The sequence below is a fragment of the Dama dama genome, chromosome 15 (genome assembly GCF_033118175.1).
Source record: "Dama dama isolate Ldn47 chromosome 15, ASM3311817v1, whole genome shotgun sequence".
NCBI lineage: Eukaryota > Metazoa > Chordata > Mammalia > Artiodactyla > Cervidae > Dama > Dama dama.
In genome coordinates, this window is record NC_083695.1 from 89,570,227 (window position 1) to 89,595,740 (window position 25,514).

General features: G+C 53.4%; 1 protein-coding gene across 5 annotated transcripts in view; it reads left to right on the forward strand.

Moving 5' to 3' along the window:
• Window positions 1-25,514, forward strand: part of LHPP (phospholysine phosphohistidine inorganic pyrophosphate phosphatase) — a 119,508-nt gene that overhangs the window by 26,437 nt on the left and 67,557 nt on the right. For all 5 annotated transcript variants that reach the window (XM_061162870.1, XM_061162868.1, XM_061162872.1 and 2 more), the window contains 2 exons: window positions 670-762; window positions 16,348-16,439. In XM_061162870.1, coding sequence (XP_061018853.1) covers window positions 670-762; window positions 16,348-16,439 — 185 coding nt within the window. The remainder of the gene's footprint in view (window positions 1-669; window positions 763-16,347; window positions 16,440-25,514) is intronic.

A 25,514-nucleotide genomic window follows, 5' to 3' on the forward strand; every position in this document is an offset into this window, starting at 1 on the left:
TTGGCCCCTCAGCTGCGCTGGTCGTCCCCCTGCTCCCTGTCGCTCCCTCCCTGCCCCACTCCCGGGACCCCGGCCCTGCACCCCGGGCCTCTGCCCCGCTGGCCCTCGCGGCATGCTCTGCGCCTCTCCTCCGGGTTCTTGGCTCCCGGATCCCTGCACACCTGCCTCGTGCCTCAGCCCGCTTTCCTGCAGTTCCTCAGACTCCTGTGTGCTGCCTGGACTCCTTCCCAGTCCCCTCCTCCAGTTTCCAGGGCCAGGCTCAGCTGGGCTCCCCGCCCAGGCCAGCCCCGGGTCACTGCCGCCATGGAGGACCTGAGACAGAGCTGGGGGAGGGGAGAGGGGAAGGGAGGGGAAGCAGGAATGCAGAGAAACGTCCCTGACGCCCTAACGCCCAGGAGGTCGGAGGTCCTGGAGGTCGGAGGTCGTCTGACCCTGGGGCAGGTGGCAGGGGCCTGGTGGCGGGTGCCCCCAGCACCCTGGGCAGCCTGGTTGTGATGCTCACCCACAAGGCGTGTCTCTGGGCCCGCGTGTCTTGCCCCTTGGAGGCCCCTGGGTACACACTGGGACGTTTCTTTTTGATTCCCTGGGGGCAGGATTTCACCAGGCCAGGGTTCCCCCCTCCGCGTCCCTTGGTCCCCAACCCACGCTGTGTCCTTCTCTCTCCCCCAGTATGCCTGTGGTATCAAAGCCGAGGTGGTGGGAAAGCCTTCCCCCGAGTTTTTCAAGTCCGCCCTGCAAGAGATGGGAGTGGAAGCCCACGAGGTAAGCCGGCTCCCCCCGAAGTGTGTACACGGAGACAGCTGTCGGGGGAGGCCAGCGTGCTCCCCAGGGGCAGCCTGGGTGCCTGAGGTGAGTCTGGGGGCAGGTTGCCAGGCAGCCAAGCTGGTATACCCCTTCCTCCTCCATCCCCAGGCATGAGAGCTGATCTGACTGGGATGTCGAGGAAAGACAGCAAAGGAGGCCCACTGAACGTTCTCAACCTATCAAATCAGTGTCTGTGTAAGGATTTGGTCCTTGAGTTGGGAGGATCACCTGGAGAAGGAAATGGCAACCCACTCCAGTATTCTTGCCTGGGAAGTCCCAGGGACAGAGAAGCCTGGTGGGCTACAGTCCACAGGGTCGCAAAGAGTCAGACAGGACTTCGAGACTAAATAACAAGAGTGAGAAAGGGAAATGCCTGTGACTTTTCCTAAGATTTTTGCTGCCTCTTTGGAAGGATTGGAATTAACGAGTCCGGTCAGTGTACTGAGATTATTTCATTGGAAAGACAACGTCCAGCAAGATGAAAAGAATATGCAGGTATAAAATCATGCACCTGGCCACCTTTACATTACAGCTTGTTTTTCTGACCACACCAGGCAGCCTGCAGGATCTTAGTTCCCTGACCAGGGATCGAACCCATGCTTCCTGCGTTGGGAGTGCAGAGTCTTAACCATTGGACCACCAGGGAAGTCCCACATTATAACTGCTTTTGACACATGTTGCCTTCCAAACATACATCTCTGAAGGAAAAAAGAGCAGTTATGATTTTAGTGTCTTCCCACTCCACTTCCCAGGTGGGGTGAGCTGGTCCCCTCCGGCCGGTGGGGTCCTGACAGCGTTGTTGAAGGAACAGTGGGTATGCGTCTGCAGATGGCCAGGCTGTCCTGCTGTCCGTTTTGGACAGGGCACCAGGGGACTGTGTCAGCATCCTATGGCAAGTCTGGTGCCCCCTGGGTCCCCTTGCTGCTCCCGCCCTGTTGGACCGGAATTTCCCACGCCTGTTCAAGTCTAGAGCGCTGGTCTCTCACGATACTTAGGAAAAGAGCACATAGCCGTGGAAGTCTGGACCCCCTGCACCCAAACCTCGCCTGAAGGTCGGAAAATGCAGGTCTCGGAGGTCCCTCACAGGAAGTACCCTGTGAGGTTGGTAGAGTGGGAATTTATTTGGTGAAGGTGACAGGAATGAATAACCTGGTTTTCACAACTTCAGTTCATACTGACAAATGTTAAAATTTGTTTTATTGTGGCAAATTTCAAACATGCACAAAAGCAGAACAACTCTGTGATTCTCCTCATCTGTCTATCACGCAGATGCAACATTTAAAAGATGATATCACATTCCCTTCTTCTATCCCTTTTTGTCCTTTTTAGAAATTTACTTTTTTTTTTTTTTGCTGTTGTATTATAAAGCAAATCCCACACTTAATGTTATATGCTTTCAGATCATAGTATACCTTTCAAAAAGAGATGGTTGTTTTTGACCTGATTACAATGCATTAAGACATTTAACAGTAATGTAAAAACACAAAAAGGTGTTCAGCATTATTACTTATTCAGGAAATGCAAATCAAAACCACCGTGAGATCCCACCTCACACCCGCTTGGACTACCATAATAGTTTTAAAAGAAAAATAACAAGCGTTGGGAGGACATGGAGAAATTGGAACCCTAATATAGGAATCCTGGATGTACAATGGAGCACCCACTATGAAAAACAGCTGCTATGGAAAACAGTTCCATGATAAGTTGAATGTGGAATTATTGTATGACCCTAGCAATTCCACTCCTAGGTATATATCCAAAACAATTAAAAACTAGTGTTCAAACAAAAACTTATACGTAAATGTTCAGAGCAGCACTGTTTGCAGTAGTCAAAAGGTGGAAATAATGCAAGTGTTCATCAAGTGAACGGGTGAAGGAAATGTGGTCTGTTGTCCCATTAGAATATGTCAGTGGTAAAAAGAATTAAATACTGAAAAATACTGCAGTGTGTATGAACTTTGAAAACATGATGGTAAGTGAAAGAAGCCAGTCACAAAAGGCCACATTGTATATATTTAACATTTGTATACTATATGCAGTGTCCAGAATTATTGTTGTTCAGTTGCTAAGTTGTATCCGACTCTTTGTGACCCCAAGGACTGCAGAAAGCTAGGCTCCTCTCCGTGAGGGATTTCTCAGGCAAGAATACTGGAGTTGGGTTGCCATTTCCTTCTCCAGGGGAATCTCCCTGACCCAGGGATCGAACCCAGGTCTTCTGCACTGGCAGGCAGATGCTTTACTGCTGAACCACCAGGGAAGCCCAGTGTCCAGAACAGGCAAATCCATGGAGACGTGAAATATTCATAGATTAGTGGTTGCCAGGGCTGGGAGTATGGAGGAATGGGGAGCGACTGCCAGTGGGTATGAGGTCTCCTTTTGGGGTGATAAAAATGCCTGGAACTCAGAGGTGGTGGGGTTTCACAACATAGTGAATGTACTTAATGCCACTGATTTGTGCACTTTAACATGGCCACATTGGTAACTTTTATGTTATTTTTTTCATGTTGTTAAAAAAAAAAAAAAAAAACCCCTACCTAAAAGAAAAAAACCCCTCCCTAACAAAATCAGTAGTAATTCCTTAGTATTATTTAATACCAGCTCATATTTAAATTTCCCTGGCTGTCTCAGTCAGTCAGTCTGTCAGTTCAGTCGCTCTGTCGTGTCTGACTCTTTGCAACCCCATGAACTGCAGCATGCCAGGCCTCCCTGTCCATCCCCAACTCCTGGAGTTTATGAAAACTCATGTCCATTGAGTTGGTGATGCCATTCAACCATCTTATCCTCTGTTGTCCCCTTCTCCTCCTGCCCTCAATCTTTCCCAGCATCAGGGTCTTTTCAAACGAGTATCTTTTATGTAGATTTCTTTGAATTAAATCCAAATAAGGTTGTTTTGTCTTTTAAACCAGTCTCTTTTTGACTTTCTATCACTGAATGTTTCAAATATCTGTTGACAGAGAGAAACATAATGAAACCCCAGGTATCCATCAGTAATTATCAGCTAATAAGCACTTTTTAAAAACTGTGTTTAACTGTTCATTCTGAAGCAATTTCCCACTTACAGAGAGGTTGCTAAAATAGTGTGGAGAATTCCCATGTGTCCTTAGAGCTTTCCCAAACGCCAACATCTTACGTAGCAAGAACCCGATGATCATAAAAATGGGAAATCCGCCTTGACTCCAGTGTTGACTAGCCCAGGGACCCTCTTTCTGGACGTGCTGTGTTGGTGTCTTACCCCCACCCCCACCCCACACCCTTTACTGTGAGCTGTTCCTGTCTGTCTTTGTCCTTCAGCACCCTGGCAGTTTTGGAAGAGTGCATGCATGCTGAGTCACTTCAGTCGAATCTGACTCTTTGCAGACCCCTGGACTGTAGCCCGCCAGGCTCCCCTGTCCATGAGATTCTCCAGGCAAGAATACTGGAGTGGGTTGCCAAGCCCTCTTTCAGGAGATCTTCCCGACCCAGGGATCAGACCCACTTCCCTTATGTCTCCTGCATTGGCAGGTGGGTTCTTTACCACTAACGCCACCTGGAAAGCCCTTTGGAAGAGTACTGGTCAGTTTTTTCATAGACTGTCCCTGCTGTTTCCTCATAATTTAAATGTAGGTTTTGCACATCTGGCGTATTTAGTCCTGGTCGTGTGTTTCACAGATGCAGTGCTAGCCCCTGAGGGTGCGTCCGTTGAGGAGGCGCAGGCGGGCACTCTGCCCTTTGTTGGTAGCTGTCACTCAGACCCCCGTCGGAGGTGCCCCGCTCTCCACTTAAAAGTTAGGTGTCCCTTTGTGACTAGTAAGTGTCTTGGGGCGGGGGAGTATTTTAATCCCCCGTGAATATCCTCTTACAAGTCATTCTTTTCCTCTCCTAATTTCAGCATCCATGGACAACTTGTACTTGTAACAGTTGTTACCATGGTGTTTGCCAAATGGTGATTTTCCATCTCTGTGGTTCCTCTGTATTCATTAGAATTTACTGTAAGGAAGAACTTTCCTTTTCCTCCCATTTGCCTTTTAATTTATTGCAACATGGACTCCAGGATCTCTGTTTTATTCCATGAGTCACAATCCATTCCTCCTGTCATTTTCTTGCCCAGTTTGTCCCATATTTGACCATTGGGATCCCTTTGGAGATGAGTAGCCGCTTATTTAGGACTTCCGTGGTGGCTTAGATGGTAAAGAATCTGCCTGCGATGCAGGAGACCAGAGTTTGATCCCTGGGTCGGGAAGATTCCCTGGAGAAGGGAATGGCTATCCACTCCAGTATTCTCGCCTGGAAAATTCCATGGACACAGGAGCCTAGCAGGCTACAGTCCATGAGGTCACAAAGAGTCAGACACGACTGAGTGACTAACACTTTTACTTTCTTTCACTCAGCCGCTCGTTTAATCTATACCCTTTTCTCTCCTCTCCCCTGTTTATTTTGAATCATCCCTCAGATGCAAATCATCACTTCATCTGCAAGTATCTCCAAGTGTCTCTAGGATAGGAAATCTTTTAAAAACACGCATAGTGTCATTATCACATCTAAGTATTAATAATACAAGTAAGTCCTTATTATCTTTAAATGTCCAGCCATTATTCACATTTCCCTGATTGTCATATAATTGTTGCGTCGCTTGCAATTTGTTTGAATCAGGACCCAAATGAAGTCCTTGCACTGTGATTGGTTGGTGTGATTCTCAAGTGTTTGCTCATCTGTCCATTCCCACGCCTTCCCCGTCTCCCTCTTGGATTCTTTGCAACGTTGTGAAGAAGCATCTGGGCCATTTGTCCTGTAGAGTTCCGCACGGTCCAGATTTTGTGGATTGCGCCTCAGCGCTGTCCTGTCCCATGCTGGCCTGGTTTCCTGTGTGTTGATAGTTAGACCTGGAAGCTTCTTGAGAGTCTGTTTCAGTTTTCCGACGACTGCTCTACGGGTGATGGTGCGTCCTCCTCCAGTGTCCAGGAGTCTCCTGTGGTGTTAGCAGCTGTGAGTGATCGGCGCGTGACCCCAGGTAGCCCCTGAGTTCTGCGAAATGGTGATGCTTGAATCCTGTGTCATTCCTGCTTCTCTTTTTCTCTGGATGACGTCTATATAGGAGAACTCCCCACCCGTCATCTGATCCCCCAAAGTACAGTTCATGTACGAAATTCCAGACAAATACCTGTTTCTTTCCTATTATTTATGAGCTTTCAAAGTGAGTTGGCTCTCTAGCACTCTCCCAGTACCTTGGGGATTTAAAACTTTGTATCACTATAAATAGATAGATAAAAGCATAGTCAATATGTTCTACTCCGTTGCAGTTACTGGTGTTCAAAGGATCCCATCTTTGACGGGCAGGAGCCTGTACTAGCTGCCTCTGCCTCTACGTGCGGTGCGCTGGCTTCTCATCGCGGCTTCTCTTGTTGTGGAGCGTGGGATCTCCGCTCACCGGCTTCAGTAGTTGTGGCTTATGGGCTTAGTTGCTTGCCCGAGAGAGGCATATGGGACCTTAATTCCCTGACCAGAGATCCAGCTTACATCCTCTGCTTTGGAAAGCAGATTCTTAAACCACTGAACCACCTGGGAAGTTCCCCAAAACTGTTTTTTTAAAGCCACCATTATTTCACTGGGGGGGGTGTGTGTGTGTGTCACCAACAGGACCCTCAAGCTCACTGTATTTCCAATTTTTAAGGGATTTGTTTTCCAACGTTTAAATTTGTTTTACAGTTACATAAAAATTCACATGGTTCTGAAATCAAATCCACGAAACAAGATACTTTCGAGGACCTCTAGCTTCTGGCCTTTCCCACTCTTCCCACCCATCTCTCGTCACCTAGTCCTTTTTTATAAATATTATAGCTTGGCTTTCCATTTCTTAAATATAAGCAACTACATAATATTTGTATCCTGCTCATAGGGAATTTGAAATAATACATTTCTTAAGATCATTTTTCTTACAGAGTGGAAGAAAGGTTGCTGTTGTAATCTGAGTTAAGACAATCAGTATTTAGAATCACTGTCAGTACCATGGTCACAGCCATCTCCAACAGTCTCCCCCACCTCCCACCACCCCCAACCAGCAAAACCGCAGACCGTCACTGCCTAGAAGTGAAGACCAGAAGAACCCAGTGTTAAGATGTGATAACGTCTTGGTTGTCTTTGCAGAGCTGACCTTGGTTAATCCCCTTCCCTCCCACCTTTTGTTTGTTTAATGTTTTCCAGTTACTTTCACGGTCAGCGTCTTTCACATTCTGAATGAGAAACTGCCCTCCCCACACCCCCCGACGAGGCACTGAGGCCCTTTGGGGGTGCAGGTTGATCAGACTTCTCATTTGGCGGATGCCAGGGCCGTGGGGTCCAGGGAGGCGGGTTAGGGGTTTTGAATTCCTGGCATGGCTGCTGTGGCCGGGGTCCCTGTGCTGTCCAAGCTCTGTGAGCCTCTGTGGCCCTGGGTCGCTAAGGAGTTGTTTTCTCTGGGGGCTCCGGGCACAGGGGACAAAGCTGAATCTTACTTCGCTCCCGTGTTATCATCCTCTCTGTCTCCCCCTCTTGACAGACAGCTGATCCTTTTTCTGAACTGTCCATTAATGATATTCAAGCCTCAGGATTTGTAGACATTTTAAAGCGGTATGACCAAACAAGGCCATTTTGAACGAACTGTGTCTTTTGCACAGGGTAATAATTGCCTGCTCCTGCTTCTCTATTTTTAATGGGAAATGCCCGTGAGGGGCTGTCTTGCTGCTCAAGTGCCAGGCTCTGGCAAACCTTACGTTTTTCAAGCTTCTTTAATCAATAAAGTGATCACCAGTCATTTCCCTTGATAACTGCTTCTTCCCAGGCCCAGACCCGCCTCTCGCTGCCGAGGAGTTTTCCACCTGCACTCGGAATGGCTATAACTCCCCAAATCCAATTTTCATTTTAACCTTTCCTCGATAGCCTAGAAATAACAGATTGCCAGGATTACTCTAATAGATTGGAAAGGCCAGCCTCTTCGAGGTAACCAGGGCCTTTCTGGGATTCGCTAATAAGGCAAAGAATAACATACCTTAAAGGTTACTTCTAGAAATACCTGATTCTCATAGTTGAAGGCTTCTGAATCAGTGGGTGGCTTTATTGCTGCATACCAAAGCTCAAATGATGCAATGGTTTTGGCAGTTTTCCATGATCCTGAGAAACTCCGTCACCTGCAAACTGTGCATGTTTAATGGAAATGGGGACCGTTCAGACCACAGTGCTTAGCACCAGAACCCAGTGCTTGGCAGCCTGGAAGCTGAGGACACCCATTTCACAGATGAGGAACCTGAGGCTTGAGCCCCACGTGTGCTGGGCACCCCTGGGACCTGTCACGTTCCCACATACTTTGTGAAATCCTTACTCCAGTCCCCCCGTCATGTGCTTGCTTTCCCATCTTAAGGTTAAGGCAGGGTTTCTCAGCCTTGGCACTGTTGACATTTTGGGGCCAGACCCTTATTTGTGATGAGGGTAACCCCCATCGTTCCCCAACTTCCCTTGTGGCTCAGACGGTCAAGCGTCTGCCTACAATGGAGGAGACCTGAGTTCGATCCCTGGGTCAGGAAGATCCCCTGGAGAAGGAAACGGTAACCCACTCCAGTTTTCTTGCCTGGAAAATCCCATGGACAGAGGAGCCTGGTGGGCTATAGTCCACGGGGTCGTAAAAAGCCGGACACAACTGAGCAACTTCATTTTCACTTTCTTTTTTCAACCCCCATCGTCCCCCAATTGTGAAACCACAGGTGTTCCCAGACGTTGCCAGATGTCCCAGGGGAGCACAATCGCCCCCAGTTGAGAACTGGGGCACTGGGGGGTAGTCACATCAAAGCCTGCTGTTGAAGCCAGGATTCCTCTGCAGACGGAGCGAGGCCCCCAGTCCCTCCAGGTCTCTGCTTCTCCCCAGTTCTCGGGTAGCAGCAACATGTCACAACGCTTAGCTTTGAAAAGGTGTATTTAGGAGTGCCATATATTCCATTTTGAAAAAAATGTTAAAATATGTCTTGTTGGCAGAATGTAGAAAATATAAAGGTAGACAAGCTTGCAGGTGGTAAGGGTGAGCACTCTGAGGACAGCCTGTCGACAGTGGGAGCGAGGGGACTTCCCCGGTGGTCCGGTGGTTAAGACACTGTCCTCCCAAGGCAGGGGCCCCGGTTCGATCCCTGGTCAGGGAACTAGATAGATCCCACATACTGCAACCAAGACCCAGCACGTCCAAAAATAAAAATAAAAAAGGGGGATAAGGTTTGTGGGCTTATCCAAAGAGAGCCAGGCATAAGACACGGACTTCGCTGCATCATTTTGTTCCCTGGTTCTCAGGGCGTTCATTCAACGTGTGGGCCACGCGGACAGTCTGTGCCCGGGGCGGGGAGGCCCGTGGGTGTGGCGTGAACATCCACATGGAAGGCCTGTCTTCTCCCCCTTGTCGGCCGAGCCCTCCTCCAGCCCATCCTCCCCACCAGCTGGGCGCGTGGTCTTTGGGCGTCAGCTTGGGGACCATTTGCTAGGGCGGTGGGAGCACCGGGAGAGACAGGGCCCGAGCTGCTTCAGCCCAGCTTTGAACTTGGCTCTGCCTCCAGCCCTGGGTGGGGGGTTCCAGGAAATGCCAGCCCTGGGATTGCCTTTGTGCTTTTTCTCAGATGTAGGGGACCTTTAAAACCTCTCGTCTCAGCTTTTCCCTAAGACGTTTCCTCCCCTAACGCCTTTTAAAGTAGATTTTGCTTTCCTTCTCCTCAAAACACAATTTAAAATAAAAAGTCTGATTATGAGGTAACTCATATTTGTTAAAGGAGGTGGATAAAGTTCAGAAAGTACAAGGGAAAAAAAAATGTTCATCCCCTAACCTGGAATAACACAAATCGTGCTTAATATTTCCAATTTTTCTTGGGGGAGGGATCTGTGCACACACTTTTGGGGGCTTCTGGCGTCCCAGCTGACGCTAGTGGTAGAGAACCTGCTTATCATTACAGAAGACATAAGGGACATGGGTTTGTTCCTGGGTTGGGACGATCCCCTGGAGAAGGGAATGGCAACCCACTGCAGTTTTCTTGCCTGGAGAATCCCATGGACAGAGGAGCCTGGCAGGCTGCAGTCCATGGGGTCACACAGAGTCGGACATGACTGAAACAACTTAGCGTGCATGCATGCACACATTTTTAACACAAAGTTGGATAACTCTCCATCTGCTGTTTGAAACCTGATTCCTGTCCCTGCCCCGTAACATCGGTAACAGTTTCCTTTGTGCAGATGCAGGCACTTCCACAAGGTAATCTTTGTGGCTCCAGAGCATTCTGTCACAGGGACTACCGTAATGTTCTTAAGCACGGGTCTGTCCCCCATCCCCTTGCTCCCGTACCGTGCTTTCGCAGTCCCCTGTGGTTGGACATTTAGGTTGTTTCTGGTTTCCCTCTTGTACATAAGCCTCGTGAACACCCTCGTAATCCTTTGGTACATTTTAAATTGTTTTCCGAGAAATCCTGGGGGTGTGGTTGCCTTGCCATGATGCACACTGTTCATTTCTATTTCAGAAACCCCATAGCGACTCAGCTTCCTCACCAGCTATACTTGCAAGTGCTCATTTCCCAACATCCTCACCAATATCGTTGTTTCTTACTTTATATGAAATAGCGTCTTGGAGTTTTGCTGTGTCAATATATCCCTCACGAACTGTGTCAGACGGTGGGGGAGATGCCTCAGTGATGACCGGCCCCCAGAGGTGAGCCTGCAGGCTGAGGGTCTGGGGCTGCCCCCATAGCTAGGTGTTTTCTCAAGGCCGCTCTGAGTAGGGGTCCGGGTTCCGCGGGGCTGAGGTGCAGACTGAGTCCACTGCTTCTTCACCACCAGCCCTGCTGTTTGGTACCCCATGGCAGGGAGCAGTGTTCCTCCTGGTAGAGCCTGGGAATCACTAGACATTTCATGAGAAGCGAACTTTCTTGGGAAAACTCTTTGGCGTTCATTGGAAGTTGTGTTCCAGACATTGCCACCTGTTGGAATGGTGGCGGGAAGAGGAGTCCATGGTGGGCAGATAGATGTTTAAGAAGGACAAATGAATCTGCATCTTGAACCCAGACCCAGAAACCTGCCTCACGGGCTCTGGTGCTGCCTCCGGCTCCCGGATCTCTGTTCCGTGGGAGCCGACCGTGTCTCTGTCTTCCCTGCACCATATTGCAGTCAGAAAGGAACTGCAATCCTGGCCTGACAGGTAGGGTTTTTTTATTTCCCCCGACAGCGCACCTCTTGACCTCTATCTTCTTGCCAATGATTTTTTAAATCCTAAATGATTTGGCAATAATTGCTCCTCCTTGCGTGGTTATTGCCCTTCACCGATAGTAAATCTGTGAGATTCCCCAGGGGCCAGAGCGCGTTTTGGTATGCGGAGCCCACAAGCTGGCCCAGACAGGCCTCGCTGCGCCGGCAGCCGCGTACCCAGGGGGTCCCGCACCCTGCCTCTCCCCTCCGCCCACCCACGGCTCCAGGCTCTGCCAGGGCTTAGCCGTTGGGTTATCAGGCAGAACCGTGGCTGCTGCTCCTCGGAGTGCTTCCTCCAACGGCCCAGGTTTCCCCGGTTCTGCCTCCATGGGTCCCACCGCAAACGTTCTCACCCAGAAAGGCCCAGAGCCTCTGTTCTGAGCGGGGAGGAATTTCTGCCGCATGCACACGTGTGTGTGTGTGTGTGTGTGTGTGTGCGCGCACAAAATTGTATTTTCCCCAGAGCATGAAAGATGCCAGGCATGACATTTAATAATTGGAAGACCATTTCATTTCCAAGGAGCCTTCTAGCAAGGTGGCCCCCGGGACCCCTGGCAGCAGTGGACAGGGTCCTAAGCTGGAACCGCAGTGGATGTTTAGAGGCTGACTTGGCAGTGTCAGGACAACTCCCTGAGAAGTCAAAATAGAACCTCCCACCGGAGCTTATGGCCGGCCTGCTGCCTAGGCCGGGTGCCCACCTGCCCTAGCCCTCTCTTGCCAGGTGAGCTGTGTGGTTGCCCAGGTGACCCTGGCTTTGCAGGTAACCTTAGACTCATGTGTGTGTGTAGCATCTCTGGGGTGGGTCCCACTTCAAGGAACACGGGTTGTCACTTGCTGTTTCTTCTTGGGTGATGGATGATTTCCACACAGCTGCATGGGAGCTTGTAGACACGAAAATGAACCCATCTGGATTTGACAGTGTTTACCCCAGCATCACTTTCTAGGGAAAAAAAAAAAATTCCAGCTTTACCATATCTGAATACTTGCCCCCAGGCACTATTATTAACTTAATGTTTCTCTAAATTGATTCATTCTATAAACTTAAGTGTATTCTAAAAGAAACTTTCGATCCCTACTCTAAATGGGAAACCAGAATCACTCACCACACATAGATTACTCTAAAAATAAATACGAACGATTGTATTAAAAATGTACATCCTGTTCTACCTAAAATCAAATCGTGCATCAACTGTATGTGTAACACACGTTGGCGAACAAGAGTTTGGGTGGAGAAAAGCCCAGAGGAGTATGAAATTTAGAACATTCACTGGGATGACATGCAGTTTATTTCAGGTACCTCGTATGTCCCGCAGGGGGCACAGCTGCAAGCGGTCAGCGGAATTCCCAGCCCTCGCGGTCATCAGCCACCTGCTCAAGCTCCCTAGGGCCCGTGCCCTGCAGTAGCTTCTCTGATGGAGGCCCCTCTGGTCTCTGCTGGAATATGATTAAGTGACCAGGGTCTGGTACCTCTGAGGCAGTCCATGCTAATTGTTAGAAAACCCTCGTGTTCACCTGAGACTGCCTTCCTGGCGCCTGGGGCAGCACCAGCTCAGCCCTTGTCCTCTTGGCCACAAGCTCCTCATGATTCCTCATTATTTGAAGGCCCATTCGGGAGACACTTCCAAGGACATTCGCTTCAGGTTTATTGACCTGTGGTTGACACACATGTGGTGTCTCCTTCGGGGAAGGCTGTCACCCTTCTCCCTCCTATACCCCCTAGCCTGGTTGACACCTGATGCCCTTCAGATAGAGGCTCAAAACCTCACCTCCTCCAGGAAGCCTTCCCTGACCACTGCGAGCCCCATAAGGTCAGGCTTGACCACATTCTGTGTTTTTTCCCCCCTGCGCTTTATCACAGGTCCTGGCTATGTGTGTGTGAAATTACCTCATGAACATCTGTCTTCTGCCTTCCACTGGGAGCTTCACAAGGGTGGGGGCTGTGTTTCTAAGTCACTGTGTCCCCACCACCCGGCCCAAAGAGGACCCGATACTGAAGGGCCGGGGCGCTAGAGGCCCGTCATGAGGACTGTGGTCTGTCTCCAATAGGGTTAGATTAGGAGTTTCCTCAGTAAAACGTTTCCTAATATATTTTCCTTTTAAACATGTGCCAATAACTTACTGTGTCCAGGCACTGCCCTGGATGCTTAACTTCCGTGTTTCTGTTTAAACATCACATTAGTTGTACCCATTGTACAGACTGAAGTGGATCATGAGATTGCAGGGCTGGCATATCACATAACTGGGACCCCAGCCGACTTTGTCTGGCTCCATCTGAGCCTTGAGCTCAGTCTGACTAGTCTGCTGGTCGCATAGGGCCGGCCTCTGTGTTCCCCGTCTCCACCCCTCCCACTCGGAGATGGAAGGGACATCCCATCTGGACTCCTCACAGGCAGAGTTCAGATAGATGGGTACGAGTCCCCTCGTTTGTGACTGCTTCACGGTCATCATTTTTACTTTTCTTGGTTTTGGTTTCTGCATTTGTTCCCTGGTTGGCCCTACCCAGCATCTGAATTTCAGAGAAACTTGTGGAATAATTGTCAGTTTCAAAGCCTGTCTCCCTATCAACATCGGGACACTCACCGTGTCACAGGAGCCTGGTTCCTTGGGCCTGGCTGACCTCCGACCAAGGACAAGAAGGGATTGGCTACCCACTCCAGTCTTCTTGGGCTTCCCTGGTGGCTCAGCTGGTAAAGAATCTGCCTGCAATTCAGGAGACCTGGGTTTGATCCCTGGGTTGGGAAGATCCCCTGGAGAAGGGAACAGCTACCCACTCCAGTATTCTGGCCTGGAGAATTCCATGCACTTTAGAGTCCATGGGGTCGCAAAGAGTCAGAGACGACTGAGCCACTTTCACTTAAAGAATATGAATCCACTTAAACGGTAATATTCATCACGCAGGTTGATGTGTTGAAAGGACACCTACCAGTGACGACTAAGGTTTCAGCAACAAATGCTGACTGTGCCTCTCACCCCCGACTCTTTTAGTTGGTACCTGTTCAGCAGTTCTGTGGTCTGGGCCTCTTAAGTGTCCTTGTTGGTTATCCATTTTAAATATAGCAGTGTGTATCTGTTCATCCCAAACTCTCTGTCCCTCCTCCCAGTCCTTCCTCCCGGCAACCCTAAGTTCATTCTCTAAGTCTTGCAGCTGTTTTTAAGTTTTTCTCCTTGTCATTGGTTTTGAGCAATTTGATTATGTTGTGCTTCGATGTAACTTTCTTCATGTTTCTTGTGCTTGGTATTGATTGGGATCTTGGAGCTGTGGATTTATCATTTGTGTTGAGTTTGGAAATTTTTCAGACATTACTTCTCCAAATATTGTTTCCGTCTCCTCTCTGAACATCTTGCTTTCAGGGATTCCAGTTACACCAGGCCTCTTGAAGTTTCGTCATAGTTCACTCTCTGTTCATTTTCTTAAAAAAAATTTTTTTTCCCTCTCTGTGTTTCATTTGAGATCATTTCTATTGCTGTGTCTTCAAGTTCATTCATCTATTTTTCCTCATTGTCTTACCTGGGTTTAATCTCATCAAGTGTTTTTGCGTTTCATTGCAGACATTGTAGTTTTCCCTTTTAGAAGCATGATTTGGATATTTGTCGCTATTTAACCTTGGGAACATATGTAATACAGTTAGAACAACTGCTTCAATGCCCTTGTCTGCTAATTCTTACATCTGGGTCAGTTCCAGTTTAGTTTTGGCTTACTTTCCTCTTCATTGTGTGTGATTTTTTGCCATCTTTGCATGTCTGATCGTTCTTTTAATTGGATGGGATTTATTTTTATTAAATTTTACCTTTTTGAGTGCTGGATATTTTTGTGTGTGTGCTAAGTCGTTTCAGTCGTGTCTGACTCTTTGTGACCCCACAGACTGTAGCCCACCAGGCTCCCCTGTCCATGGAATTCTCCAGGCCAGAATACTGGATTAGGTAGCCTTTCCCTCCTCCAGGGGATCTTCCCAACCCAGGGATCAAGCCCCTGGCTATCTCCTGCATTGCAGGCGGATTCTTCGCCAGCTGAGCCCCAAGGGAAGCTCTACAGAGTTTTTCAGTATCAGTTCAGTCCCTCAGTCGTGTCTGACTCTCTGCGACCCCGTGAACTGCAGCACGCCAGGCCTCCCTGTCTATCACCAACTCCCGGAGTTGACCCAATCTCATGTCCATTGAGTCGGTGATGCCATCTTACCATCTCATCCTCTGTCGTCCCCTTCTCCTCCTCCCTTCAATGTTTCCCAACATCAGGGTCTTTTCAAAAGAGTCAGCTCTTCTCATTAGGTAGCCAAAATATTGGAGATTCAGCTTCAACATCAGTCCTTCCAATGAACACCCAGGACTGATTTCCTTTAAGATGGACTGCTTTAGGGTTGGATCTCCTTGCAGTCCAAGGGACTCTCAGGAGTCTTCTGCAACACCACAGTTCAAAAGCATCAATTCTTTGGCACTCAGCTTTCTTTATAGTCCAACTCTCATATCCATACATGACCACTGGAAAAACCATAGCCTTGACTAGACAGACCTTTGTTGACAAAGTAGTGTCTCTGCTTTTTAATATGTTGTCTAGGTTGGTCATAACTTTCCTTCCAAGGAGTAAGCATCTTTTAATTTCATAGCTTCAATCACCATCTGCAGTGATTTTGGAGCCCAAAAAATAAAGTCAGCCACTGTTTCCATAGAGTTTTTGGCTGACGGTAAAATCCAGCCTGTGTTCGAGCAGAGCTGAGACAGTTCCAACCCCCATGTGTCCCTGTGGCGCCTGTTTGTTTATTTCTGGCTGTGCTGGGTCGTCACTGCTGCGTGGGCTTGTCCCTAGTTGTGGGGAGCAGGGGCTGCTCTCTGGTTGCGGAGCGTGGGCTTCTCATTGTGGTGGCTTCTCTTGTTGTGGACATGGGCTCTAGGCCTCTAGGGCTTCAGTAGTTGTGACCCCCCAGCGCTCAAGCCCAGGCTCGGTAGTTGCGGGGCACGGGCTTAGTTGCTGCTTGGCATGAGGGACCTGCCCGGATCTGGGATTGAACCTGTGTGCCCTGCATTGGCAGGCGGATCCTTTACCATTCAGCCACCAGGGAAGCCCACCTCGTATCACTTTGATACCTGTCGGTTGATTTTACATTGCCCAAACATGCACTGTTCAGAGCTGCAGCCCATGGTGGGCTGACAGTGGAAGATATATTCAAGCGGGTTGACTTTTAGTCAATATGACAACAGTGTTACCTTGTTTAATGTGTACGATGGTGGTTTGAAACATCAAATCAAGAGGTTTACGATGTCAGAAAAGATGAGGGAGCGCAGGAAGAAAGCCGTCCCGACACCACTTCTCAGCGCCTTTCACCGTCTACCCCACAGGCCATCATGATCGGGGACGACATCGTGGGAGACGTGGGCGGTGCCCAGCGGTACGGGATGAGAGCTCTGCAGGTGCGGACCGGGAAGTTCAGGTAAGTGCCCCGTGGGAGCCTGCCCCTGCCGGCCTGCCTGCCTCGTGGATTCCAGGGTATGGTTTTTCGTCTCCAAAATAAAGGGCGTTCCTCCTTCCAGATGGAAGAGCAGGTTGTGGGGATCCAGCGACTTTTTGGTAACTGCCCCCTGGACAGGCCTGGGTGCCTGTTAGTAGCAGAGAGCGGTGGGGAAAGCAGCTTTCAATACGGGGTCTGAGTTTCAGACCGGGGGTTGGAGAAGGGTGCCGTGCGGAGACCATGCATTAGAGGTTCTGGCCGGCCGCCGCGCCCGCTGCCTGCAGAGCCTGGGCCTCGTGCCTCTTGGCCGCGTGGCAGACAGGTCACTCTGCTCGGAGGTTACAGCTGTGGTGCGATCGACTCCTCTGGTCACTGCCCGTCCTTTTCCTCCACGTGTCTCTGTCTCTCACCTAAAGATGACAGGTGTGTGGTCAGGGATGAGTCAGGGACACTTGGGAGCTGAGCCTCCGTCTCCAGATCTCTTCTCTGCCGGGAAGTCAGCCTGGCCTCACACGGCTCACTGTCGGGCGCCTGTCGGGATCTGGGCACGTGCTGTGCGTGGAGGTGCCCTGCGGTACCCGGGTGTGGCTCTCTAGGCCGTCTCAGACATCAGAGTGTCGTTCTGCCTGACTCTAGGTGGTTTTGACTGTGGCCATTCAGAGGATGTACCGTTTTGTGGATGCTGCAGAGACTTACTTAAAATGTGGCTGCCTTGGGTATTTGGATGTAGGGTGGGGGTGGCAGGGATGGACTACATCAGCTCTGAGAGATCTGCTTAGACCGGGTCAGAGGAGTTGATTCGAGGGCCTGACCCTCACTCTGAGGCCCATTTCCTGTGTGAGAGACCCAGGGGGCCTTTGGGTTTGGGACGGGTGGGCGGACACCAGGTGAGTGAGCAAGTCTCAGTGTCCCTGGGGGTCTGGGGCCAAGAAGTCCCTTCCAGCCTCTTCCTGGCCCTCCCAGGGTGTCAGAGGCCCCTCTGAAGCCCCCAGCATGCCTTGAAACTTGGACCTCCTTTCTCCCCGACGTCTTCAAACAAGGGTTTCCAGGATTTCCTGGGTCTCCTTGGCTATGTCCAGCGTGTGTCCGACTCAAAGCCTTGTCAACATTCTCTGCCAGAGGCCAGCCTGGAGCCCCGCGGTCCCCTGGCCCCTCCCTCCGAGTTGCTGGGCAGGAGGACTTGGCGCCCTGATGCTCTGCTGGACGGCGGTGCTGGGTCCCTGGTGCCACCCTGTCCGGAGCCGGGCCGGCCCAGGGAGCCCCTGTGAGCCTGGGCACAGGAGCGGGGCCTCCTTGCTGAGAACGCGGTACTGAGGCTCAGAGCGGGGTGAAGACTGAGAACCATGTCGTGTTTTTTTTATATTTTTGTACTGGGCTATTTCTGATTTCTTAGGAAGAAAAACATGTCTGCTGGGATTAAATACAGCCATGGTTGGGGTCTTCTGGCCACCCTGAGCTGTGCCCCTGAGACCGAGAAGGTCTCGCCTTTGTCCCAGGCCCCACGTGTGCCCCTAGATCACTCGGTCCCTGAGGAAGGTCCACACGTGTGGTCAGGAAGCCCACCAGTGGGCCAGTGGGCATGCGGGCGGCTGTGTCCCACCGCTCACCACTGGGGTCGGCACTTTTCTGAGGCCCCTGTCGTCCCGTCTCCTGGAGAGAGAAACCGGTCAACAATTGGCCTAATTGATGACATACGGATATTCTGGTAACATCTGGATATTTTATAAAACCAGGATTGTATTATTTCGCCACCTGCCTTCTTCTTGAGCCACGTTTTGTGGCGTCTCCACTCTCCAACGCCTCACTGTCTAATGCAGTGGCCATGAGCCGCAGGTGCCGGGGAGCCCTGGAGATGAAGCTGGGTTAAAAGTGGGCGTACACAAGAATTCAAGGACTCAGTGGGAGAAGAACATGAAAAGGCCCATTCGTAATGTTTCATACTGATCATGTGTTGCAATCCCGATGCCTTATGTTAATTTCACCTGCTTGTTCTCATTCTTGGCGACACGGCTACTAGAGGGTCCTGGCTCCCCTCTCTGCTCACATCCATCCGGGTGCCTTTTGGTGGACAGCGGGGCCCCTGCACGGCCGCCTTCTCCCTGCAGATGGACAGCGGGGCCCCTGCACGGCCGCCTTCTCCCTGCAGATGGACAGCGGGGCCCCTGCACGGCCGCCTTCTCCCTTCAGATGGACAGCGGGGCCCCTGCACGGCCGCCTTCTCCCTTCAGATGGACAGCGGGGCCCCTGCACGGCCGCCTTCTCCCTGCAGATGGACAGCGGGGCCCCTGCACGGCCGCCTTCTCCCTTCAGATGGACAGCGGGGCCCCTGCACGGCCGCCTTCTCCCTTCAGATGGACAGCGGGGCCCCTGCACGGCCGCCTTCTCCCTTCAGATGGACAGCGGGGCCCCTGCACGGCCGCCTTCTCCCTTCAGATGGACAGCGGGGCCCCTGCACGGCCGCCTTCTCCCTTCAGATGGACAGCGGGGCCCCTGCACGGCCGCCTTCTCCCTGCAGATGGACAGCGGGGCCCCTGCACGGCCACCTTCTCCCTGCAGATGGACAGCGGGGCCCCTGCACGGCCGCCTTCTCCCTGCAGATGGACAGCGGGGCCCCTGCACGGCCGCCTTCTCCCTGCAGATGGACAGCGGGGCCCCTGCACGGCCGCCTTCTCCCTGCAGATGGACAGCGGGGCCCCTGCACGGCCGCCTTCTCCCTGCAGATGGACAGTGGGGCCCCTGCACGGCCGCCTTCTCCCTTCAGATGGACAGCGGGGCCCCTGCACGGCCGCCTTCTCCCTGCAGATGGACAGCGGGGCCCCTGCACGGCCGCCTTCTCCCTTCAGATGGACAGCGGGGCCCCTGCACGGCCGCCTTCTCCCTGCAGATGGACAGCGGGGCCCCTGCACGGCCGCCTTCTCCCTTCAGATGGACAGTGGGGCCCCTGCACGGCCACCTTCTCCCTTCAGATGGACAGTGGGGCCCCTGCACAGCCGTCTTCTCCCTGAAGATGGCACTGTTGGTGCACGAGGCCTGCGTGGCACTTGCTTGGAGCTCACGGCAGGCCCTGTAGCTGGCTTGGGGCCAGTGAGCAGCCTCAGCACTTTGGCACCCTGGGGACCAGGCCAGCATTCCAACCCTCCAACCCCCTGGGGAAACAGCCAACTTCCCCCTCTAGGGTGGCCCGCCTGCCCCCTGGAGCTCTCCACCCCTCTGGCCACCTCTGCGAGCCGGCCACACTAGGTCTGAAGGTCATCGTGGCCCATGTCTGCACCAGACAGGAGCTGGACGGGGACACTGAGGCGTCCTTACTGTGCGCCGGGCCCCTCCTCTGAGTGGCCCGAGTGGGTGTGCTGTGTCCCTTTTCGGTGGCCCTGGCCCAGCCCTGACTGCACTGGGGGATCGAGGCGGGTGGAGGATGGCCTTGTCCCAGGGCGCAGGTGACAGAGAGCCCTGCCGTGAGGAGCCTGGTGCCCACGCCGGGTCACGTGGTTTCTCCACTGGCTGGGGGCCGAGGGCCGCGTGGGGAGGCTGAACACGTGTGAATCTCGACGGGGGTCCGGCCTCTCTCTGGGACTGGAGTGGGGGCGGCACTGGTGGCCTCTGGACAGCCCCACTGCAGGTGCCACTCAGGCCAGTGTCTTCTGGTTGTGCACGCACGCACGCACACACACGGGCACCTACGAGGTTGTGTGTCCGGCCACGGCACTGCTGGGGGTGCGGGCTTTGGACTTGCCCGTGGCTAAGAGGCCTCCCTGTGACCTTCCATGTCTTCATCCTCCTCTCTCCTTCCTGCTTGTATCGCAAAATGGCCCAAAGAGAAAAGAGTGAAGTTTCAGAGTGGGGAGAGGTTGGGGGCCTGAGCTTCGGAAGGAGGGCTTCACAGGGCCTGCCCCTACCGGAACCAGCAGGAAGGCTCAGGCCCCGCAGGAAGTAGGCTGGAATCCATCCGGCAACCCCAGTGTCTGGAGCCAGAGAAGCTCCTGGGTCAGACGGTGTGCAAACACAACCCGCCCAGCAGGGCAGCAGAGTCGTGGCTGAAACCACACAAAGCTTGCTGATCATACCTGCTCTGCCTGGAAGTCCAGCCCAGCCAGGGTGTGGTCCTCACCCTGCCGGCAGGTAAAGGCCTTTCGGGCGTTCTCCCCGCTTGCCCCTTCCTGGCATGTGTGACGCACCAGAGCTGCCGGCAGAACCTTCCAGCCTGAAGCCAGAAGCCACTGCTCCTCCAGCTCCTTAAGGTCCCATCCCAACTCCCCCGGGGCCCTGAGCCCCTCGACGGCAGGTCCTCACGGTTCCAGTGAGTCCTGGAGACCAGGGGTGCAGGCTCCCCACTCCCCACCAGAGGCCTTCCCAGTTGAGTTGGCTGCAGCCTTGCCCCAGGCCACCTGGCGAGGTTTGGCAGAGGCTGGGCTGAGCCTGGTTGCCCCGCCCCCAGGTGGCTGCTTCTGCCCTGTGTTCTTCCTGGGAACACCTAGACCTTGCAGCTGGGTTCCAGGAGCTGCAGGAGTCACGGTCCCAGCTGCACTTCAGGGCGCAGGCAGGGCTCGCTGGCTGAGTGATGGGGGGCCGGGCAGAGAGAGCTGCCCCCCCACCCCATGGCCCCCTTCTTCTCACCTCAGGACAAGCCCCATCTTCCATGGGAGCCGGGCCCTGTGGACCTTTATTTTGACAAATTCAGGCCAGAGACCTCCTTCCCGGCAGCGAGATGCAGTCTCCCCAGTGGAGGAGGAGGCCCTCAGGACATCTCACTGACCCTTCACACCTCCTTACAGCCCCCCCCGACCCCTCCTCCCGGGCACACGCCAGGAAGGGAGCGGGGACACCTGGACGGCTCTGCCTTCCACGCTGCACGGCAGGCGTCACACTGCAGGGCCCACGCTGGTCGTGCTGTGTCAATAACTCGGCTGCATGGAGCCTGCTCCGGGTGTCCTCTTACTTGCTATTTACTCACGGCTGGATGATGTTTTATGAGCCCAGAAGGTTCTTGACGAGCAGTTTGCCCTTTTGGACTTGGGAAGGGCCCTCGCCTGGGACTGGCGCTCCGTCCACACTGAAGCTTGGCTGGGGCTAGGGTGCCCATGGTCGCTGTTCACTCAGCCAGGGGTTGCGGGGCGGGGCAGGCAGATTCCAGCCACTTTGCTCAAGGTTGGAGGATGTGCGGTACAGAGGATCTGGTGGTGGAACCAGAGGCTGGATGGAACCATCCAGGCCCGACCCGGCCCTGACACAGCGGCCGCCCGAGCCTGGCCCTGGACCCTGTCTGCCATCACTTTGCAGCCACTGACTTCAAAGTTTCCTTAAGAGGAGGCTCTGGTTTCTCTTTGGAATGAGATGGAGTTTTCTTCTCGGGCCAGGTGGTATTTGAAGGAAGTGAGTAAACCTGGGCGTTGGCTTTCCAGCAGTCACAGTTGTCACCATGAGACTCTTGGAGGCCAGGGTTGTGGGTGGTGGCCCGGCTGGCAGACCCAGGGGCCGGGAGCCCACCAACCCCGGTCCCACTGTGGAGCACGTCTGCTCCAGGCGGGACCTTCTGCCTCGTTGAGTGAGCGCTCCTGAGCCGCGGGCCTCTGGGAGACGCTCCCGGCTGGGGAGGGGGCTCCACGTAGCTTCAGGTCTGGCTGCAGGCCGGGCACAGAGACTGGAGACAGCCAGCTACTGCCGGCTACAGCCCGGCCCCGCCCAGCTGTGGAGAACCAGCTAGTGCCGGGCTTGGGGGCTCACCCCTGGGTCCCGCGGGCTCCATCCTGGCTGCCAGGCGGGGGAGGGTCTGGGGACAGCCCCGCCATGGGATATCAGTGGGCCAGTGGTCAGCCCAGCAGGCAGCCTCAGGCTGGGTCAGTCTGGAGCATGCAGGGCGCCTGGCCACAGCGATGGGTATGTGATCCGAGCTGGGCCTAGGATTTTCGAGAAGCCCTAGGAAAGTCGCCAGTGAAACAGAAGCTGAGCAGTACCAGTGGCCCTCTGTGTCATTCCAGGGGAAAGCCTTGTCTAAGGGTGAAGCTGACAAGCAGGAAAGGAGAGCCTGGAGGCAGAGAAAAAGGAAGAGAGAGTCCCAGTTGCTGGAGCACCTGGATCTAGCTCTGCCTGAAGCTGGTCCCACCTCTGGCCTTTGAAGTCGAGCGGGCCAGTGAATTAGTGTTTTGGTTAGCGATGCCCCAGGAGCAGTGTGGTACCACAGGGTTGGTCCAGAAAGCCGCTGAGGTCTCCCCGGGCAGGTCGACCATGACGCGTGCCCACTGGGGATTCCACCCCAGGGTGCTGCTGCCTCACGCAGGTGGATGACGTGGTGTGCTCAAACAACGCAATTGGGAGTCTCTTCCTTTCTCTCTTTCTGCAGGCTCTCCTTTTCTGCTTGTGTGGTGTGCAAGCCCCAGTCTCCATGCTGCCCCCCTCTTTTTTAAATATTTCTTGCAATGTTAGCATTTAGATAAAGTAAATTCTTTCATTATAATCTATGTTTCTTTCCATTTCTCCCTACCATTTTATTTCCAAAATTTTAAAAAACAGAATCCAGAGCATCTTCAATATAGTATCTATAATACTCCATCGTAACCCACAGTATTTGAAAACTACCAGACCTGCAAAAAACAAAAAAAAAAAACCTCCCCAGTAAAGTATGGTCCCTATGCTAAAAATATGTTACATTTTCCCACACTGCCCTTTCTGAGGGGCAAATAGAGACCTCGACAGTGGCCTTCAGCTCACAGCCCTGCTGGCTCTCTCTCTGCTCTGGAAAGCGCTGGAAGGATCCTCGTTTAACCTCAGAAGGGGCTGCCCCTGAAGGTGTATCTGAGCGGTCCCAGAATAGAACGGGCAGCCTGGAGAGCGGTGAGTCCTCGTCCCTGGAGACGAGCCGCGGAGGCTGGCAGACCTCCCGCCAGGGCCAGAGCCTGGGGCTCAGTAAAGCCACACACGTGCCCTGAGTCTGCAGCCCTGTAACAGGCACCCATGGGCATCAGGACGTTTCTGTCCTTCCAGTCCCACTCCCCCACTGCCAGCCCTGGGATGGCAGCGTTACCGCCTCCCACTTGGAGGTGTGGAAACTGCTGCCCAGGCAGGTGGGGGGCCCTGGGCCTCGGTTATCCCAGCCAGGCCTGCCATTCATGCCTGATCCACCAACCAGCCTGTGACTTCTTCCTCTCGGTCATGAGCTGTTAGCATCAGAGCTGGAGCCCTGGGGTTAAAGCCACAGATAAGGATGCAGGTGTGTAGGCGCATGAGCAGCAGAGATGGGAAGGAAAGGCATCTCCTTGTTACAGAGGGTTTGGTTGTATCTTTGCATCCTTGTGTGTGTGCATGCTAGATTGATTCAGTCACATCTGACTCTTTGCGACCCCATGGACCATAGCCTACCAGGCTCCTCTGACCATGGGATTCTCTAGGCAAAAATACTGGAGTGGGTTGCCATGCCCTCCTCCAGGGGATCTCCCAACCCAGGGATCGAACCCAAGTCTCTCGTGTCTCCGGCATTGGCAGGTGGGTCCTTTACCAGTAGCCCCACCCAGGGAGCCCTTTGCATCCTTTGCTGTCTTCTGAGGGCTGCCCTGATCACTCAGTTGGTAAAGAATCCGCGCGTCTTCTGAATATTTTATGATGGAAGTGCAGCATTCTCATCAGAGCAGCAGTTACTTTTCAAAGTGCACTTGTGCCACCCCCCCATAGGCTTGTGAATTGGGGGGATTCTTAAGAAGAAAGACCACCTGAAAGGGCAACTTGGTTAGTTTAAAATCAAAGCAACCCAAGTCCCGTGATGCTCCTGAGCCCGTACTCGGCTCTGCCCTGAGCCCCAGGGCCCAGCCAGGCACCCCGCTCACACACAGCTCACACACACACTCACACGCTGGGGCGCTGGATGTAAGCCTCCTCGCAAGGCAGATTCCGTTCCTGGCCAGTGAGCGGGCGCTCCAGCTCCTCTGCCTCCATGTCTGGTGCCAGGACTTGGCATGGGCTGGGGGGGACTCTGTGCACCCTCTGAGTTCCTTCATCCAGCAAGGGGCAGGGTGGGGACACCGGTCCCTGTGACCAAAACCAATGCCTTCTCTGGGCCACCACACACACGCTGCCGTCTGTGACCTCCCCGCAGCAGCCCCCACCCCCCAAGGTCCCATACCCTGGCTCACACACACACTCTCACACACACACACACACACTCACGCACACACATGCACACGCACACACACATGCACACACTCTCTAACGCACATGCACACACACGCACGCACACATGCTCACACACTCACACACACACTCATGCACACACATGCACACGCGCACACACATGCACACACTCTCTAACGCACATGCACACACACACGCACACTCACACACACACGCTCACACACTCACACACACACTCACACTCACACACACACTCTCACACACACATACACAGATTTGGACCGGAAGGGTGGCTGCCCGAGGGTGGGCTCCCAGCCGCCCCAGCACGGAGTGGGTGCCCAGGACGTTGAGTCTGCACTTGCAGACCGTAGACCCCAGGCTGGGGGCGGCAGGTGAGGGTATGTCAGGCAGAGGGGGCCTGAGTCAGCCCTCCCTGGACAGAGGGGGTCAGAAGGCACGGTCAAGGTTCCCCTTGCTGAAGGCCCAGGCATTGCCCCTCCCCGCCGCCCACCACCTTGATGTGTCCAGTCCAAGCCCACCTGCCCCTTGGCACCAGGGACGACGCCTCTGACCCAGGGCGGGGAGGGGCCTGGTGGAGAAGACCCCGGTGGGCGGGCAGGGGCCAACCTCCGAGCCGCGCTGTGCCCTAGGAGGGTCCCGGGGGAGCGCAGGAGGCCCTGCGCTGTCCTCCAGGTGCTCCGCCCCCGGGCCCCTCCTCCTGTGCCCGCTCCTGCCGTCACCTCTGCCCCCGGCTTCGCTGCCCACCCCCGCCCTGCAGTCTTACAGGGTCGGCACTCGTTTCCCTTCTTCCGCACGCCGCTTTCAGCTGGGGCCAGTAGAGGGCACCTTGCTGCCAGCGAGCAGGGGCTTGGAGGGCAGGATTTACACCTGCACGCTAACGCACGCGCACACTCAGGCCCCTGCAGCCCACCCATCCCT